Source organism: Geotrypetes seraphini, chromosome 5 (assembly GCF_902459505.1).
Source record: "Geotrypetes seraphini chromosome 5, aGeoSer1.1, whole genome shotgun sequence".
In the NCBI taxonomy this organism is placed as follows: Eukaryota; Metazoa; Chordata; class Amphibia; order Gymnophiona; family Dermophiidae; genus Geotrypetes; species Geotrypetes seraphini.
The window spans coordinates 270031357-270052663 of NC_047088.1; the positions used below are offsets into that span (position 1 = coordinate 270031357).

A 21307-nucleotide genomic window follows, 5' to 3' on the forward strand; every position below is an offset into this window, starting at 1 on the left:
TTTTACTTCCGGCCACCAAGCCAAAAGTCTCACAGGTTTTTTCACTCCCGACTACCAAGCCAAGAGTCTCGCAGGTTTTTTTTACTCCCGGCCACCAAGCCAAGGGTCTCGAAGGTTTTTTCACTCCCGACCACCAATCCAAGAGTCTCGCAGGTTTTTTCACTCCCGGCACCAAACCAAGCGTCTCGCAGGTTTGTTCACTCCCGGCCACCAAGCCAAGAGTCTCGCAGGTTTTTTTTACTTCCGGCCATCATGCCAAGAGTCTCGCAGGTTTTTCTACTCCCGACTACCAAGCCTAGAGTCTCCCAGGTTGTTTACTCTCGGCCACCAAGCCAAGAGTCTCGCAGGTTTTTTCACTCCCGGCCACCAAGCCAATATTTTCACAGGTTTTTTCACTCCTGGCCACCAAGCCAAGAGTCTCACAGGTTTTTGCACTCCCACCAAGCCAAGAGTCTCCCAGGTTTTTTACTCTCGGCCAACAAGCCAATAGTCTCACAGATTTTTTTACTCCCGGCCACCAAGCCAATATTTTCACAGGTTTTTTCACTCCCGGTCGCCAAGCCAAGAGTCTCGCAGGTTTTTTCACACCCGACTACTAAGCCATGAGTCTTGCAGGTTTTTTTACTCTCGGCCACCAAGCCAAGAGTATCGCAGGTTTTTCAACTCCAAGCAACCAATCCAAGAGTCTCGCAGGTTTTTTTACTCCCCGGCCACCAAGCCAAAAATCTTGCAGGTTTTTTTACTCCCGGGCACTAAGCAAAGAGTCTCGCAGGTTTTTTCACTCACGGCCACCAAGCCAAGTGTCTCGCGGGTTTTTTCACTCCCTTTCACCATGCCAAGAGTCTCGCAGGTTTTTTTACTCCCGGCCAACAAGCCAATAGTCTCGCAGGTTTTTTCACTCCCGGAAACCAAGCCAAGAGTCTCGCAGGTTTTTTTACTCCCGGCCACCAAACCAAGAGTCTCACAGGTTTTTTCACTCCCAACCACCAAGCCAAGAGTCTCACAGGTTTTTTAATCCCGGCCACTAAGCCAAGAGTCTCCCAGGTTGTTTACTATCGGCCACCAACACAAAAGTCTCACATGTTTTTTTACTCCCGGCCACCAAGCCAAGAATCTCGCAGGTTTTTTCACTCCCGACCACCAAGCCAAGAGTCTCACAGGTTTTTTAATCCCGGCCACTAAGCCAAGAGTCTCCCAGGTTGTTTACTCTCGGCCACCAACCCAAAAGTCTCACAGGTTTTTTTACTTCCGGCCACCAAGCCATGAGTCTCACAGGTTTTTTCACTCCCGGCCACCAAGCCAAGAGTCTCGCAGGTTTTTTACTCCCGGCCACCAAGCCAAGTGTCTCGCAGGTCTTTTCACTCCCAGCCACCATGCCATGAGTCTCGCAGGTTTTTTCACTCCCGGCCACCAAGCCAAGAGTCTCGCAGGTTTTTTTTATTCCCGGCCACCAAGCCAAGAGTCTCGCAGGTTTTTCTACTCCCGGCCACCAAGCCAAGAGTCTCCCAGGTTGTTTACTCCCGGCCACCAATCCAAGAGTCTCGCAGGTTTTTTTACTCCCGGCCACCAAGCCAAGAGTCTCGCAGGTTTTTTCACTCCCGACCACCAAGCCAAGAGTCTCCCAGGTTTTTTACTCTCGGCCACCAACCCAAAAGTATCATAGGTTTTTTTTACTCCCGGCCACCAAGCCATGAGTCTCGCAGGTTTTTTTTACTCCTGTCCACCAAGCCAAAAGTCTCGCAGGTTTTTTTTACTCCCGGCCACCAAGCCAAGAGTTTTGCAGGTTTTTTCACTCCAGGCCACCAAGCCAAGAGTCTCGCAGGTTTTTTTACTCTGGCCTCCAAGCCAAGAGTCTTGCAATTTTTTTTACTCTCGGCCACCAACCCAAAAGTATCACAGGTTTTTTTACTCCCGGCCACCAAGCCAATAGTCTTACAGGTTTTTTCACTCCCGGCCGCCAAGCCAAGAGTCTCCCAGGTTTTTTACTCTCGGCCACCAACCCAAAAGTATCACAGGTTTTTTTTACTCCCGGCCACCAATCCAAGAGTTTTGCAGGTTTTTTCACTCCAGGCCACCAAGCCAAGAGTCTTGCAATTTTTTTTACTCCCGGCCACCAAGCAAAAAGTCTCGCAGGTTTTTTTACTTCGGCCTCCAAGCCAAGAGTCTTGCAGTTATTTTCACTCCCAGCCACCAAGCTAAGAGTCTCGCAGGCTTTTTCATTCCCGGCCGCCAAGCAAAGACTCTCGCAGGCTTTTTCACTCCCGGCCACCAAGACAAGAGTCTCGCAGGTTGTTTACTCTCGGCCACCAAGCCAAGAGTTTCGCAGGTTTTTTCACTCCGGGCCACCAAGCCAAGAGTCTCGCAGGTTTTTAAACTCCCGGCTACCATGCCAAGAGTCTTACAGGTTTTTTCACTCCCGGCCACCAAGCCAAGAGTCTCACAAGTTTTTTCACTCCCGGCCACCAAGCCAAGAGTCTCGCAGGTTTTTTTACTCCCGGCCACCAAGCCAATAGTCTTACTGGTTTTTTCACTCCCGGACACCAAGCCAAGAGTCTCGCAGGTTTTTTAACTCCCGGCCACCAAGCCAAGAGTCTCGCAGGTTTTTTTACTCCCAGCCACCAAGCCAAGAGTTTCACAGGATTTTTCACTCTCGGTTACTAAGCCAAGACTCTCGCTGGTTTTTTCACTCCCGCCACCAAGCCAAGAGTCTCCCAGGTTTTTTTACTCCCGGCCACCAAGGCAAGAGTCTCATAGGTTTTTGCACTCCCGACCACCAAGCCAAGAGTCTCACAGGTTTTTTAATCCCGGCCACTAAGCCAAGAGTCTCCCAGGTTGTTTACTATCGGCCACCAACACAAAAGTCTCACATGTTTTTTTACTCCCGGCCACCAAGCCAAGAGTCTCGCAGGTTTTTTCACTCCCGATCACCAAGCCAAGAGTCTCACAGGTTTTTTAATCCCGGCCACTAAGCCAAGAGTCTCCCAGGTTGTTTACTCTCGGCCATCAACCCAAAAGTCTCACAGGTTTTTTTACTCCCGGCCATCAAGCCATGAGTCTCACAGGTTTTTTCACTCACGGCCACCAAGCCAAGAGTCTCGCAGGTTTTTTACTCCCGGCCACCAAGCCAAGTGTCTCGCAGGTCTTTTCACTCCCAGCCACCATGCCATGAGTCTCGCAGGTTTTTTCACTCCCGGCCACCAAGCCAAGAGTCTCGCAGGTTTTTTTTATTCACTGCCACTAAGCCAAGAGTCTCGTAGGTTTTTCTACTCCCGCCCACCAAGCCAAGAGTCTCCCAGGTTGTTTACTCCCGGCCACCAATCCAAGAGTCTCGCAGGTTTTTTTACTCCCGGCCACCAAGCCAATAGTCTCGCAGGTTTTTTCACTCCCGACCACCAACCCAAGACTCTCACAGGTTTTTTACTCTCGGCCACCAACCCAAAAGTATCACAGGTTTTTTTTACTCCCGGCCACCAAGCCATGAGTCTCGCAGGTTTTTTTACTCCCGGCCACCAAGCCAAGAGTCTCCCAGGTTTTTTTAATCCCGGCCACCAAGCCAAGAGTCTCCCAGGTTTTTTTTACTCCTGGCCACCAAGCCAAAAGTCTCGCAGGTTTTTATACTCCCGGCCACCAAGCCAAGATCCTCGCAGCTTTTTTTACTCCCGGCCACCAAGCCAAGAGTCTCCCAGGTTTTTTTTACTTCTGGCCACCAAGCCAAAAGTCTCGCAGGTTTTTTTACTCCCGGCCACCAAGCCAAGAGTCTTGCAGGTTTTTTCACTCCCGGCCACCAAGCCAGGAGTCTCGTAGGTATTTTTACTCTGGCCTCCAAGCCAAGAGTCTTGCAATTTTTTTTACTCCTGGCCACGAAGCCAAAAGTCTCGCAGGTTTTTTTACTTCGGCCTCCAAGCCAAGAGTTTTGCAGTTATTTTCACTCCCAGCCACCAAGCTAAGAGTCTCGCAGGCTTTTTCATTCCCGGCCGCCAAGCAAAGACTCTCGCAGGCTTTTTCACTCCCGGCCACCAAGACAAGAGTCTCGCAGGTTTTTTCACTCCCGGCACCAAGCCAAGTGTCTCGCAGGTTTTTTCACTCCCGGCCACCAAGCCAAGTGTCTCGCAGGTCTTTTCACTTCCGGCCACCATGCCATGAGTCTCACAGGTTTTTTCACTCCCGGCCAGCAAGCCAAGAATCTCGCAGGTTTTTTTACTCCCGGCCACCAAGCCAAGCGTCTCCCAGGTTTTTTACTCTCGGCCACCAACCCAAAAGTATCACAGGTTTTTTTACTCCCGGCCACCAAGCCAAGCGTCTCCCAGGTTTTTTACTCTCGGCCACCAACCCAAAAGTATCACAGGTTTTTTTACTCCCGGCCACCAAGGCAAGAGTCTCATAGGTTTTTGCACTCCTAGCCACCAAGCCAAGAGTCTCGCAGGTTTTTTCACTCCCGACCACTAAGCCAAGAGTCTCCCAGGTTTTTTACTCTCGGCCACCAACCCAAAAGTATCACAGGTTTTTTTACTCCCGGCCACCAAGCCAAGAGTCTTGCAGGTTTTTTTACTCCCGGCCACCAAGCCAAGAGTCTCCCAGTTGTTTTTTACTCCCGGCCACCAAGCCAAGCGTCTCCCAGGTTGTTTACTCTCGGCCACCAAGCCAAGAGTTTCGCAGGTTTTTTCACTCCGGGCCACCAAGAATCTTTTTTTATTTTATTTATTTATTTATGAATTTAACATAATATTACAAGATAAACTCTTGTCAGAGCAACACAGTGTGGATTCAAATATGAAGAAAATTAAAGAAGAAAACATATTCACTTCCTTAGACCACCAATCAGAAAGGGAGAGTGAAACTTGAAACAATTAACATAGTAACATAGTAGATGACAGCAGATAAAGACCCGAATGGTCCATCCAGTCTGCCCAACTTAATTCAATTTAAATTTTTAAATGTTTTTTTCTTAGCTATTTCTGGGCAAGAATCCAAAGCTCTACCCGGTACTGTGCTTGGGTTCCAACTGCCGAAATCTCCGTTAAAATCTACTCCAGCCCATCTACACCCTCCCAGCCACTGAAGCCCTCCCCAGCCCATCCCCCACCAAACGGCCATACACAGACACAGACCATGCAAGTCTGCCCAGTACTGGCCTTAGTTCAATATTTAATAATATTTTCTGAATCTAGATCTTCTGTGTTCATCCCACGCTTCTTTGAACTCAGTCACAGTTTTACTCTCCACCACCTCTCTCGAGAGCGCATTCCAGGCATCCACCACCCTCTCCGTAAAGTAGAACTAAACAATGGGAAATTCCTCTCTAATAATGGTCACATTATTATAACCCCAATTCTAAAAAATCGTAAAGTATACTCAGCCAACTATAGACCGGTAGCTTCCATTCCGTTTATTATAAAAATTATGGAGGGATTGGTTTACACCCAACTGATGGGTTATCTTGATCAATTCTCTCTCCTCCATGAAATTCAATCTGGTTTTAGGCCATTATTCAGTACGGAGACAGTAATTGTGGCTATCTTAGACAATTTGCACCTACTGTTTAGTAAAGGCCTTAATGCCCTGATAATGCAATTCGATATGAGTTCTGCCTTTGATCTAGTGGACCACATGAAACTGCTGCAATGCCTAGATGCCATGGGTATCCGGGATAAGGTGTTGAACTGGTTCCGTGGTTTCCTTATATCCCGCACCTATCAGATTTGTTTTAATTATGAGCTTTCCGACACCTGGAGCAATCCATCCGGTGTGCCCCAAGGCTCTCCACTATCCCCATTGCTCTTCAACGTCTACATGTCCTCACTGGGCACGAAGCTAACCCAGCTGGGGATAAAACTATTTAGTTATGCAGATGATTTTACGATTATCATCCCATTCACCAATTCTGTCTCCGAAATTATTCCCAAAGCTTCAGAAGCTATAAACATGATGGAACAATGGATGACAAACTTTAGGCTCAAACTTAATTCAGATAAAATGACTTTTTTCATTGCTTCACCACATCCACTTGACATTAAATCACCCCTCTGTATCAATAACCTTAGTTACCCTATCCAGCCCTCCATAAAGATACTAGGTGTAACTCTGGATCAATGCCTAACCATGAAAGACCAAGTAGATTCCTTAATCAGAAAGGGATTTTTCACTCTCTGGAAACTCAGATCCCTTAAAGCTTATTTTGTTACATCGGTTTTTAGAATCCTAGTCCAATCCCTCGTACTAAGCCTGCTTGACTACTGTAACCGCCTATTTGGCAATTTCCCCAAAAAATATGCGACGCCTACAACTGTTGCAGAATGCGGCAGTCAGACTAATCTTTGGACTAAAAACATTTGACCACTTGACACCCTACTACCGGCAGCTACATTGGCTGCCGATGAAGGCACGCGTAAAGTTCAAATTTGCCTGTTTCTGCTTTAAAGCCCCCCAAATACATTACTGACCTTTTCTCCTTCTCAACCAACAGACACAAGAGAAGTTCACATTCCAACTTCGTTTCCCCCCCAGTGACAGGTTGCAAACTGAAAAAACACCATGAATTCCTTTTCTCACACCAAGCAGCATCATGGGGTAAAGACCTAGAACAATTACTTTCGCCCTCTACTTATGAGGTATTTAGGAAACGTCTAAAAACACACCTGTTCCTAAAACATCTTGACAACTGATCCACTTATCTCTTTCCTCTCAATAGCAACCTACTGTCCTTTTGATCACTTTTCTCTTCAACAATGAATTTCCTGTCTAATTACTTCTCTTTCTTCTTCCCCTCTTGAAGTCAGTCAATTTGTACCTTTGCTTAATCTTTTGTAAACCGCATAGAACTTCACGGTATTGCGGTATATAAGCTGTTATTATTATTATTATTATTATTAACTTCCTAACATTGCCTTTGAATCTAACTGAAGAATACAAGTATTCAAAAGGCACTTGGCATCAGCTGATTTAATCTTTTCACAATAATATTAGTCCCTTTCCAACTCAGAGTAAACACGATATTCCAACAAACAAAAGTAATAATCATCAAAAGCATTGACATCTTTGGTTTTTTTCCATAACCTTTCATATCTCCTAATTGTTCGTCTCAACTCCTGGAGTATATTTGTTTTCCAAGGACAGGGTTTATTCATAGCAGTGACAGTCAACATCCGTAAAGGAGCAATACTAACTGATACCAAGTATCAGTCATATCTGACACATCTGTGTCCTCATCCAACTGGTTTAGAGCAACGATAAATTTATCTCTAAACACAACATCATCAAATTTCAGGCGTTTTGCTCTTTGTACATGCTGTACCGAATTTTGGTTTTCAATGATCCGTCCAAACTAGTAGCTGTGGTAATGGTCTGGGTTTGGGTACATCATTTGTAACGAGGAACCAATCTTTTCCCAGAATTTTACCTTTAGCTTTGATGGATTTTCTTTATGGTTTAGCTTTGTTGTATGGTGTTCCACAGTTTAAGGTAGAATTGCATGTATAGTGATCTGACCATATTTCTGGTGACCATTTGATGAAGGATAGCAGTTTGGGGTCATTTACCATTACTATGTCTACTGTGTGGCCTTTTTCGTGTGTAGGGGATAGACTTGTAGATAAGGACAGGTTGTTCACCCTCTCCAAGATAGGGAGAACAAGAGGGCACTCTCTAAAGTTGAAAGGGGATAGATTCCGTACAAACGTAAGGAAGTTTTTCTTCACCCAGAGAGTGGTAGAAAGCCGGAACGCTCTTCCAGAGGCTATTATAAGGGAAAACACCCTCCAAGGATTCAAGACAAAGTTAGACAAGTTTCTGCTGAACAAGAATGTGCGCTGGAATGGACTAGTCTCAGTTAGGGTGCTGGTCTTAGACCAGAGGGCCGCCGCGTGAGCGGACTGCTAGGCATGATGGACCACTGGTCTGACTCAGCAGTGGCAATTCTTATGTTCTTATGTTCTTATCAAGGCGTTGGAATATTTAAGGTATTTTCTAGAGGTAGGTTGAAATCTACAATGAGTGTCAACAAGGAACACATTAGTGCTGCATTTGAAATAAATTCCTTTACTTTTGGTGCACTTTTGATCATGGCCCGGGAGGTCTGTAGCAGAACAACAGAAAACAAACACTGTACAGAAGGGAAGAGAAAGAGGGCAGAATTAGTGAAAGCCTAGGAAAAAAGGGATGGAAAATAGGAGCACCAAGGTGAGGGAAAGCGATGGAAAGCTGCAGGTGGGCCCAGCAAAAAGGACAGAAATTATCGCAAAGATGTGCTGAGATTGGAGTCGGTTCAGAGAATGGCCACCCGGATAGTCTCGGGACTCAAAGATCTCCCGTACGAAGAAAGGTTAGACAAACTGCAGCTATACTCGCTTGAGGAGCGCAGAGAGAGGGGGGACATGATCGAGACGTTCAAGTATCTCACGGGCCGCATCGAAGCGGAAGAAGATATCTTCTTTTTCAAGGGACCCATGGCAACAAGAGGGCATCCGAGGAAAATCAGAGGCGGGAAACTACGAGGTGACACCAGGAAATTCTTTTTCACTGAAAGGGTGGTTGATCGCTGGAATAGTCTTCCACTGCAGGTGATTGAGGCCAGCAGCGTGCCTGATTTTAAGACCAAATGGGATCGACACGTGGGCTCTATTCACTAGGCAAAGGTAGGGGAGGGTCATTAGGGTGGGCAGACTAGATGGGCCGTGGCCCTTATCTGCCGTCTATTTCTATGTTTCTATGTTTCTAACTTGAAGGCTAGGTAGTAAGAATGAAGTAAATCTGGACAGAGACAGAAAAATACATTGAGGAAACTGTTCTGCGGGATCATTATAGTATCTCTAGTTCGGGTTCTCAAAGAGACCTATTTTGAGTCCCAGAAAACTTTTATATATCATTGTTCAAGTTCAATTTATTTGATATACCGCAAATCCTCTATAATAAAACCCTAAGCGCACATGCACACTTAGGACGGTGTGCTCCCTGACAGTGTGATGTTTCCCTCTGTGCCGAATTCCATTTTCGAACATGGAGGCAGGGATTACGCCGGCGACTCCCCCCTCCCTCCCGCCCTCACTCACCCAGACAACAAACCACTGCTGCTGCTCCTTTTTAAAGAAGCCTGCTAAGGATCGCCAGCTGGCTGTAGCGAACCTCATAGGCCGCTCTCCACCTCGGTAGCATGTTCCCTCTGACGCAATCCCATGGGTCAGAGGGAACATGCTACCGAGGTGGAAAGTGGCCTGTGAGGTTCGCTACAGCCAGCCGCAATTCGTGCCAGTGGGCCAGAAGAGGGAGCAATCCAGGCAGGCAGGGAGCCAGGACGAGAGGGAAAGGGGCTTGCTTTGGGGGGAGGGTATGCTGGGGGCCAGAAAGCAATCATGCTTTGCTCTGGGAGGGGGGATCAGAAGAGAGCTACGGAGCAGGCAGGCATGGCACAACAGGGGGCCAGGGGGAGAAGGAAAGGGGGCTGCTTTTGTGGGAGGAGTGTGCTGGGGGGCAGACAGCAATCATGCTTTGCTCTTGAAAAGGAAGACAGACAGACAGCGTCCAAGGAGAGAGAGACAAATAAAAAAAGACAGACAGACAGCGGCCAAGGAGAGTGAGAGACAGAAAGATAGACACACACATCTATTCTAGCACCCATTAATGTAACTGGCTTAAAGACTAGTACTAGTATAAAACCAAACTTAAAATCTAAGCGGTTTACAATATCATACAAAAAGGAGGAGGGGAACAAACACAAACCATTGACAAATACAGCCACTACAATCATCTATGAAAACATGAGGGAAAAAATGGGTTAATTACAATAAAATCTAGGGATGGGGAAGAGGAGAATGGATAAAAACATATAAGGTAAGAGATAAAATAAAAGCTTAACTTTTTTTTTTTTGCCCATACTGTCGTACTATGAACAAAATGCCTGAGAAAAAAAATATGACTTTAATTGAGCCTTAAATTTCAAAAATGAACTTTCAATATGAAGGTAATGGGATAAAGAATTCCAGAGTGCAGGAGCCATAAGTCAGAAAGAATAATTCCTATGAACATCAAGGAATAATTATCTGAACGATGGAACATGTAGCAACTGTTCATGTGAAGATCAGAGAGGGGAGGCCACTTGATAATATCTGATAAGAAAGAATGTTATATATTGCTTTTTTCCAATCTTGAGGGAAATTGCCAACAGAAAGGATATTATTGACCATTGATAATAATGGCTCAAGAAGTGAATCAAGAAAACGTGAGAGAAGAGAAGCAGGAATAGAATCAGTAGGAGAAGTTATAAGTTTTAAAGACATGATCATTTGTTTTAAAGAAGCACAAGATTGAAGATTAAAAGAAGCGAGCCACATTGTCCTTAGCGCAACTCTCTTTGCCAGTGGGAAGAGGTGGCTTTGCATTGCCGGATTTGAGACGTTATAATATTGCCTGTCTCCTCCGCCATCTGGTTGATTGGATCAAGAACACTCAACACTATACCCCTATTTCTCTTGAACAGCAGCTTATGGCATCAACACACTTGTTATATTATCTCCACGCCAAAAGACCTGATAGGATTTTTCCTACCTGTTCCCATCCCCTGTTGAAATCTGTGCAACAGTGCTGGCAATGGTTATGCAAATGTATGCATTTGCATTTCACCTCTACAGTATTGTTGCCCTTATGGGGGAATCGAGACTTGGATCCAGACGGCTCTGAGCTATATTTGCAGAGATGGACAGGCCTTGGTTTATGCTATGTGCGGGATGTGGTGTCGGAGCACGTATTTCCTCTGTCCTTTCAGGATCTCCAGGCTCGGGGACTTTTGCAGGCTCGAGATTAGTTTTCCTATGGTCAAGTCTCGCATTACCTACATTCTTTGGACCATAATATTTTGAATGAGGACATGGCGGATATGGTTCAGGAAACTTTGACATTGTCTCAACAGCCTAAAACCAGTTTGTCCTTTCATCAGGTCAGTTTGGGCAGTTTCATTGCTCCTTGGGACTATGAAGCTGTGGTGGTGGTGTGGAATCAGGATCTTGCCTCCTCTGAACAGATAACTGGAGATGGTTTGCGTCTTCTTATGAAACATCTCCCGCGTTTGACTCGCTCTGTGACTCTGCAAGAACAGTACTATAAATTCCTGTTACGCCTTTATATCTCACCCTATAGGGTGTATGTGGCAGGGTTTGCCTCTCATGCCAACTGTCCCAAGTGCAATTCAACGCCAGCTGGACTTTTTCATATGTTCTGTTCTTGTGACAGATTGCAAACCTTTGTTGGTCTTCACCTGCAGATGATCATGTGAAGGCGAATTCCGTTGCGGGCAAATGTCCAGCTTTTCTCTCAAGTCTCTTCCTCGGGATTGTCTAAGGGTAATTCTTTGTTATTGCAAAATGCTTCTTTATTGGCTAGGAAATGTATACTCTTATTGTGGCATATTATTGAACTACACTTCCGACCTGGTTTACAGCACAGTAACCCTAATCATGAATAACCAAAGGAACCGTAAAGAAAGTACTTAATGTCACCACAGGCACCAGGCTCCACAGCCTGAGGCGGACGATCCACAATCAGCACTTCAAAAACGCTTCTTCTATGAAAATTATCTAGAGGTAGGAAAAAGCTTCAGATCCCCCCTCCACCAAACCAATAACTCAGGTTGTAAATAGGTGGAGACTAACCGGAGTACATTTAAATCATTGGCATAAAAAAACCTCATGTAATATTTCAAACAAAGAAAAAGCCTTGTGCAATGCAAGTGGATAAAGGTCCGCTTAATGCTTAGAACTACTGGTGCCTGGGGTGATCTCAAAGAGCAATGTCACACGAGGATAGATATAAAGACACACCACACATCGACGATGGCCAGCGTTTCGCTAATCATAAGCTGCCTCAGGATGAAAACAGCGATCAATCCTACAAGACAGAAATAAAAATGTGCAAAATACTTAACGTCTGTAGGACAACTGTTCTATCTCCTCTTCATTCAATAGGACAAAAAAATCCCGGCGTACTTTCAAACCGACTCCAGGGTTAAACATGGCGGCTCCTCGAACACAGACAGTGGAAAATGCCCCGCCTCTTAAATCCATTCGTTGCAATCACGTGTAGCACAACAGGATTGGATGAGATTGTGTGTGACGTAATTTTAAAATAAAAAAACAAAATGATGGTAAAAACCATATTTTTGTGTCATAATATATGATGCCATTCAGTTTTAGAATTTAACCCTTCGGGTTCCTCAGTTTCCAGGGTATAAATCCAAAATAATTCTCTTTGCAATAGCAAACGTTGTCTGTTACTATAGCTCATGGGGATATGATCTATTACATAGCACCTTAAATCGTCGAAAATATGGTTAAACTCTTGACAATGAGCAATAATTGGAGCCTGTGGTTTACCTGTATGAAGACAGCTTTTATGTTCCGTAATCCGTGTTTTAAAGGGGCGTGATTTTTGGCCCACATAGATCTTCTGACACGGGCATATTATTAAATATACTACATAAGTAAGATAGGTGGTATGAAAATGAATAGAATACATTTTACCCATCACTGGATGCATAAAACAACCCGTTAAATCTAATGTAATAGTGCAAATTTGACACCTTTGACATTTAGAGTGACTACCTACGGACTGGCGGTATTGTTTTATCTGTGCACGGCAATCCGAAGGGCTCAATAGTTCTTTAAGATTCTTTTGTCTAGAGTAAGCCAACCGGAGATGGCAGTCAGAAAATGCAGGATCTTGACTTAAAATTTCCCAATGACAGCATAAAGAACGAACTACACGTTTTATTGCTGGAGAAAACTCTAGCTAGCTTGCGTATCTGGAGAACATGTTTTAGATGTTAACAATAGACTCCGGTCCACATGTTTAGCTCGTTTATAGGCCTTCTTTAAAGTTTGTGGAGGATAATCACGATTTAGTAAGCGCCGAGAAAGATCTTTACTTTGACGGCGAAACGCCCCAGAATTTGAACAAATGCGTTTGAAGCGTAAAAACTGGGAAGTAGGTAAACTTTGTTTAAGAGGCAGCGGATGATTGCTTGTGAAATCTAAAAACGTATTCCTATCGGTGCTTTTACGAAAAACCCTGGTTTCCAACTTTGGACCCTACTTGCTAAGGAGAATATCCAGAAATGAAATTTTATTAGGATGAACATTAACGTCAAACTGTATTTTATCATGTCGAGCATTAAGCCAGTTGTAAAACTCAAGAAGGGTCTCATAGGAGCCAGTCCAGGCCATGAAGATGTCATCTATGAACCTAAGCCATAATTCAAAAGAATCCATTGATTTTCAATTACATTACATTACATTAGGGATTTCTATTCCGCCTGTGCCTTGCGGTTCTAGGCGGATTACAATAAAGATGATATCTGGACATTTCCAGTAGAATTACATTACAGGAGAAGAGTAGATTACAAGTAACAGTGAAGAGTTACAATACATTCAATATCGCAGCAGATATAACGTAGCCACGGATTACAATAAGGAAGATATCTGGGCATTTCCCGTAGAATTACATTACAGGAGAAGTGTTAATTACAGGTAATAGTGAAGAATTACAGTACATTCAATATCACAGGAGATGTTACATAGCAACTGAGTCAATTTACAACTGGTGGAGAATAAGAATTACAATATATTCTAGATTATAAAAGATGTTACATGAGATGAGTCAAGTTTCTTCGGATGGAGAGTAGCATCATATGCCTATATGTGGAGGTGTATTTATTGTTTTGATGATTGCATGATGTTGGTTAATTAATGTTGATGATATGGACAGTAGGGGTGTTTAGTTTGGGTTGGATAAAGAGATTCTATTCCCAAAGGAATTGGTTGGTAACTCTTTAGATGGCGGTTTAGATTGATGGGAGATATTTTTTGAACAGTAGTGTTTTTATTTCTAAATGTTGCATAAAAAGATTAGCTATAGATGGGGCCATAGTGGCCCCCATTGCAGCGCCTGAAACCTGCTGAAAAAATTTTTCACTCTATCGAAAATAATTTCTTTGCATTGCCAAGGCTAATATTTGAACAATAAATGTAATAGGTATTTTCCTTTCAGTAGCAGTAGCATCTAAAAAATCTTTAATGATAGAAATGCGCTACCAGAGGAAGTGATCAGGCAGAGTACGGTACAGGGATTCCTGAAGGATAAAGGGATCATGGGATACTGAGGGAGGAGCTGGGATGTAACAAAAGTATAGAAAGCTAATCAGGTAATGAGTATAGAAACCAAACCGGGTCGTGCATGTGCAAGACCGGAGGGTTAGGACTTCGATAGGAAGACAGGACTTAAATGAGAAACCAAGGTGGCAAGGGAGCCCCTTCTGGTGATACAGACAGGTCGTGACCTGTTTGGGCCGCCGCGGGAGCGGACTGCTGGGCAGGATGGACCTGTGGTCTGACCCGGCAGAGGCACTGCTTATGTTCTTATGTTCTTAAATGGCCTCAGCCTGTGTCAGAAGATCTATGTGGGCCAAACATCACGCCCCTTTAAAACACGGATTTTGTTTTTTGTTTTTTATTTTGAAATTACGTCACACACGAGCTCATCCAATCCTGTTGTGCTACACGTGATTGCAACGAATGGATTTAAGAGGCGGGGCATTTTCCACTGTCTGTGTTCGAGGAGCCGCCATGTTTAACCCTGGAGTCGGTTTGAAAGTACGCCGGGATTTTTTTGTCCTATTGAATGAAGAGGAGATAGAACAGTTGTCCTACAGACGTTAAGTATTTTGCACATTTTTATTTCTGTTTTGTAGGATTGATCGCTGTTTTCATCCTGAGGCAGCTTATGATTAGCGAAACGCTGGCCATCGTCGATGTGTGGTGTGTCTTTATATCTATCCTCGTGTGACATTGCTCTTTGAGATCACCCCAGGCACCAGTAGTTCTAAGCATTAAGCGGACCTTTATCCACTTGCATTGCACAAGGCTTTTTCTTTTTTGAAATATTACTTGAGGAGGTTTTTTATGCCAAAGGATTACTGTAGTTTCGTTATTTTATCTTGAAATCCTAAAGCAACCTCTTCAGCAGTAAGAGTAGATGGTAAAGCAGAGGGAGATGAGTTAGAACGTGAGTGTAATAAGCGGTAAAGATAAGATGGGTTTAGATCACCTTTGAAAAGACTAGAAATATATGTGTGTTTATATGTGTGCTTATGCAACATATGAGAATACTGCAATGAAGTATTTTTGATATTTCGAAGAGTACTAACTGAAGGTGTTTTATGCCAAGAGCGCTCAGTACTGCGCAATTGGTGGTGTAGAAAAGTAAAAACAGAGTGATACCAAGGCTATGAAGAACAGCGCTTTGAAGAGACAGTAAATAAAGGTGCAGAATAATCAAGAGTAGACCTAAGGGTCTTATCCCAAGGTTGAATTTGATCAGATAACAGCATGATGAAAAATCAGCAGGAAATGCTTCACAATGTTTGAAGACTTCTGGAGTGAGAGACTTCAATTTCCTAACATTACTGACTTGCAGTTCAAGGCGGATTACATTAGAGGTTATCTGAACATTTCCAGACGAGTTGAGCGGGTTACTTTGGGGGATTGAAATGCTTACTGCGGAGTTAGTTTGTATTGATGGATTTCTTGAATAGCAGGGTTTTTATTTCTTTTTTTTAAAGTTTTGTAGTCTGGTGTCGTGGTCAGTAGATTGGATACTTGGTGATAAAGTTTCATTGCCTGTGTGGCCAGTAGGCCATCGTATATTTTTTTGCATTTGATACCTCTGATTGGTGTCTGGGTTCTCCTTTGCTTGGTTGTGGTAGTTCAGATAAGGCGGTTGTTCAGGAAGGCTGGGCTGTCTCCATTCATGGCTTTATATAGTAAACAGTAAAATTTGAATCTTATTCTTGCTTGCATTGGGAGCCAGTGTGAGTCGATGTATGCGGCGGTGTTGTGGTTGTATTTCTTCAGCGAATAGATCAGTCTCAGGGCTGAATTTTGTACTGTTTGTAGTTGTTTTATCATGACTGCGGGGAAGGGGAGATAGAGGATGTTGCAGTAGACTAGAAGTCCTAGGACTAGGGATTGGACCATGAGCTGGAATTGTATAGTAATAGTATAAGAAAACTGTTAAAGAGCATGGTCAGACCATGGGATTAGGAGAATAACTGGAATAGAAAAATGAGAAACATGTGTTTGAAGAGTCAAAGCAATATCAAGAAGTTGACCTGCAGAATGTATTGGACCACTCACTAGCTGATGAACAGTAGAATTGTTAAGAAAAGTAGAAAAAGCCTGGGCCAGAACATCTGATAGATCATCACAATGTATATTTAGATCTCCCAGAATGAGTAATGGTGAAGACAAAGGAAGATAAAAGCTCTTGTAAGGCCAAGAGAGAAGAACATGTGACTGGAGGCGGGTTATAAATAAGAAATATCATAGGAGAGGGGGAGGTTATTTTTAAGGCTAAGTGTTCCAAAATAGTTCATGGGGAGGGACCTTGATCTTGTAGTGAACTGATAATTTTACTAAAGACCAAATCTGCTAAACCTCCTCCCCTACAACATTTACAATGATGACAGAAAAATGTGTAACCGAAAGGACAAGATTATTTGTAAGAGAGCCTCATCCCCTGGACATAACCAAGTTTCTACAAGAGCAAATATGATGTTAAAGGAACTGAAATGAGAGACCTTGTTCAAGGTCCTTGTTCAAGGGACAAAAGAGTGCCTGACAGGAAATGTAGGCACTCTGTCATCCCATAATACTGAATGGGATGGAGATGAGTGAAAACCCAGGGCTGGACGAAAGTAAGCCAACAGGAAAAAAAAATTAAAGTCCAAGAATTTATGGGAGATGCACAGAAGAGGCACACGAAGGAGCCAGGAGTACAACATACTCCTTGTTTGTGCTACTTCATCAGGTGAAATGGCGTGTGCTGATGGCTCACGTGACAGGAGGTTGAGAAGATTTAAGGAGACCAGTTATTGACGTCAGCTTGTGGACGGTTCTCTGGCACAGCTGATGGCTGTTGCATTCATAGGCTTTGTTCTTTTGCTTGTAGCTAGTTGCTTCAGTTTCTTCATCTCCATAGTCAGCAAGGACTATGGATCTGGAGATGCTTGCTGCCATCCTGTCTATTTGTATCATCTTATAGCCTGCTAGGCATAAATCTAGTGTTATAGGATCCAATTTATTATTTAGCCATGTCTCTGTGATAAACATTATTCCTAGTTCAGACTCCACTATCATATCTTTAATCGGGTCTGCTGTATTGCATATGGATCTTGCATTTATGCATTGGCATAGAATGGCTATTGTTGTTGGTAGGGATTTGGATCTATGACAGATGATGGTTTTAAAAATTTTTCTTTGTGAGGCTTCTGTTCTTTTTTCATCTATCAGTTGGGGTAATCATTTCTTCTCTGTGTGGCAACCCATCGGCACAATTTATCAGTTTTCTGTTTGATGCATTCTCCCTTGTGGTTAACCAAAGTTTTCTGAAATCAGATATTATGACTACCTTGGATTCTTACTCCCCAAATGCATCACTGTGCACTTCTTTGCAAGAGCTCTTCTAACTTTTGCAGATGCTTTTTCATGTTTTCAACTCCCTCCAGGTTGTCTACCCTTTTACAAATTTTGGTGTCATCTGCAAAAAGACAAACTTTACCTTCTAAACTTTCGGCAATGTCACTCACAAACATACTGAACCAAAGGAAAAGGCAGTGGAATACTTTTCAGAATATCCCTCCCTCTCTCCACTGGTCAGACTATATCTCCCTGTCCCTTTCTCTCCATCCCCTAGCATTTTCTTATTCAAGCGATTCAGAAACATTACCTGCGGCTCCCCTTCCTGCTTTCTGTCTGCCACGGTCTGTTCCCCAATGATGCAACTTCCTGTTTCCACCCAGGTGGACAGTGTCAGACAGAAAGCAAGAGTCTCTGGACATAGTGTACTTGGATTTCAGTAAAGCTTTCGACAGTGTCCCACATCGTAGACTATTAAACAAGATGAAATCGATGGGGTTGGGTGAGAAACTAACTGCATGGGTCAATGATTGGCTGAGTGGAAGACTTCAGAGGGTGGTGGTCAACGGCACCCTCTCTAAGACATCGGAGGTGACTAGCGGAGTACTGCAGGGCTCGGTCCTGGGACCATCCCTTTTCAACTTATTCATAAGTGACTTGACCCGGGGGCTTCAGGGTAAAGTAGCCGACGACACTGTTCGCCGACGACGCCAAACTGTGTAACATAGTAAGTGAAAGCAACCTCAAGGATAGTATGACGCAGGATCTGATCACGTTGGAAAACTGGTCCTCGACATGGCAGCTGGGCTTCAACGCTAAAAAATGTAAAATCATGCATCTCGGCAGCGGAAATCCATACAGAACATACTCCTTGAATGGAGAAACGCTAGCTAGGACTTCAGAGGAACGGGACTTGGGGGTAATCATCAGTACAGACGTGAAGGCTGCCAAACAAGTAGAGAAGGCCTCATCTAAGGCAAGGCAAATGATGGGATGTATCAATAGAAGCTTCGTCAGCCGCAAACCTGAAGTCATAATGCCACTCTACAGAACCATGGTGAGACCTCATCTGGAATACTGTGTGCAATTCTGGAGGCCACATTACCGGAAGGATGTGCCTCGAGCTGAGTCAGTCCAGCGGATGGCCACTAGGATGGTCGCCGGACTCAAGGGTCTCTCATACGAAGAAAGACTGGGCAAACTGCAGCTCTATACCCTAGAGGAGCGCAGGGAAAGGGGTGACATGATTGAGACGTTTAAGTACGTCACAGGTCGTGTCGAGGTGGAAAACGATATATTCTTTCCCAAGGGACCCTCGGTCACAAGGGGGCACCCGTTCAAACTCAGAGGAGGGAAATTTAGTGGTGACACCAGGAAGTATTTCTTTACAGAAAGGGTGATAGATCACTGGAATAAACTTCCGGTGCAGGTGATCAAGGCCACCTGCGTGCTCGACTTTAAGAATAAATGGGACACCCACGTGGGATCCCTTCGAGGGTCAAGTTAAGGAACCAGGTCACTAGCACTCAGACTTAATGGGGTGGGTCAATAGAGTGGGCAGACTTGATGGGCTGTGGCCCTTTTCTGCCGTCATCTTTCTATGTTTCTATATATTTCTAAGTGGAGCCGCAGGCAATGTTTCTGAATCACTGCTGAGGTTGGCAGATTTTTTAGCGAGACAGAAGGTGAGGGCGACATCGGACCGGTACAGAGAGAAGGGGGAAGACATGCTGGCCCATTGGGGCCCCCAGAGCCTGAGGGCCCAAGGCAAATGCCCTGTTTGCTCCCCCCTAATGCTGGCCCTTCTGTAGACAACACCCATGAAGAAAGAAGCTCCATCTTTTCAAAGCAATCCATATCACTTTTTCCTTTCCCCAGACCCTCTGCATTTCAGTTGTTGGATACTGGTCTTTACACAGAAAGCTACTCCTTTGCCTTTTCGGCCATCTCTGTCCTTTCTAAAAAGGAATGTTTGTTTCCCATCCATGTGAATCACTGAACCATGTACCTTGTTCCACTTGCTCCCCTAGTTGGCTTACCATTAGCCCCTGCAATGATACCCCTGTGCATTGCAAATGGTCACCTCCCTTCCCTTCCCCACCTCTGACATCTTTAACATTCTCATTACCTATCATTGCCCTCCCATCCCCATTAAGCACCACATGATAGTAACAGGTAGGAAGGCACATGCAAGCATGCTGCAGTACTCTAGAAAGCAGTTCCCATGCATATGAAAGCATAATATTCTGCTTGGGTTTGCTCGGACTTGCACACTTTTTCAGTATCGGCACTTAGAGGCAGTGGCTTAGTGAGGGGGGGGAGCATACTGCCCAGGGTGCCGTCTTGGTGGGAGTGCCGGCACCTCTTTTCCCCCAGCTATGTATGCCAAGCTCGCGTTCTCCCTTCCCTGCCACCTGTACCTCTCTAAAATCTTTGCCAGCAACGAGCAACTACTCTAGCCTGGCTCCCTCTGAAATCACTTCCAGGTCATAGGGCCAGGAAATGACATCAGAGGGAAAGCTAGCACAAGCAGGAGAAGCTGTTCGCGCTGGCGAAGATTTAAAGACATATGGAGGTAGAAAAAGAGGGCATGAGTGTGGTGTGGAACTAGCACCACTGCCCTGAGTGCCTCCTACGCTCACTGTGTCATTGCTTAGAGGCTTCTTACACTTCTAAAGAGAAAATCACCAGAAATTCTCTGTTCAAAGCCCTGAACGACAGTTCTGAGCAACGTTTGCAAGGGCACTGTTTTCTCGGAGCAAATGATTGCGTTTAATGCAATTTGCAGCCTTCTTTGGTGCGCGTGCTGTTTCCTGCGCTAAATCCCTCTGAACATTCTGCGCAGATTAGCGCCGGTGCTGGTCCAATGCTATTGGCTCTAACGTATCAGCCCTTTAGATTCTACGCCCAACAGGGACAGGGAAATACTGTACCTAGTGGACTTGAAATGATCTAATGGCTGCACTCTGAATGTTTGATTTTTTCATGCTGAAAGGCAAGATGTCAAGAACTTAATAAAACTAAGCACATATCTTGCCTTGAACTACTACTGAAAAGGGTATGAACTCAATCCAAATGAATAAAGCATGCGAAGAAACGAAAATCCCAGGAAAGGACTCTTCAAGAATATAAACATGTTACTTTATTAATGATCAAATCATTGTTTTGTGTACCTTTACAGCTCTTTCATGCTCTCTTTTTTCAACTATAATTATGGACCTACTGCAGAGCTCCCAAGCATTTTCAGACATAATGATTTCACTAGCTCCTGCATGACCTTCTGCCAATCTCACGTCATCTACGGCTCGCCCAAGAACCACAAAGCACTCTTTATTACTGAGGCTTATGACGACCTTTGAGAGCCATCCAGCAGAAATGCCTGGAGAAAATGGAAGAGATGGGGGAGAACATCAGCATTTAAACTTCCTTCACGCTCTCATGCATGTACACACTGCCCTAACAGAACAGACCCTAATTCCAACCTTTCCTTACCGCAAGAGCAATTGGGGCACAGGGACCTCCAATACTTCTGGGAATCTCCAAGTCCCCTCATCCCAAATGAAAAGTTTCTGTACCAGTAGGAGGAAAAACAGTGAGAGCTTCCCTTCACTTCCCATTGCTTTCTTCCCAGCAGCCATGCATGCATTGAAATTTCTGGGCTGGCATGTGCAGTTAAATATCTCACAAGGTTTTGATGCACAGATGGATACTGATACCAGAGCACAGATTCCACAGTGAGTGACAGGGGACAGTAGCTGTGAAGGAGGAAACAGAGGTGGATGTGGGAGGAAAGTAAGGGCAGAGGTGGGAGAACGAGTGCTGTAGTGGGTGGCAGAAAAGCACAAACTCAAGTC

General features: G+C 44.4%; 1 protein-coding gene across 1 annotated transcript in view; it reads right to left on the minus strand.

The window, feature by feature from the left end:
• The window catches only part of ADCY10 (adenylate cyclase 10), an 803671-nt gene that overhangs the window by 703280 nt on the left and 79084 nt on the right, over positions 1-21307 (minus strand). Inside the window, exon 5 of the mRNA XM_033944139.1 lies at positions 20627-20832. Within this exon, the coding sequence (XP_033800030.1) occupies positions 20627-20832 (206 nt within the window). The remainder of the gene's footprint in view (positions 1-20626; positions 20833-21307) is intronic.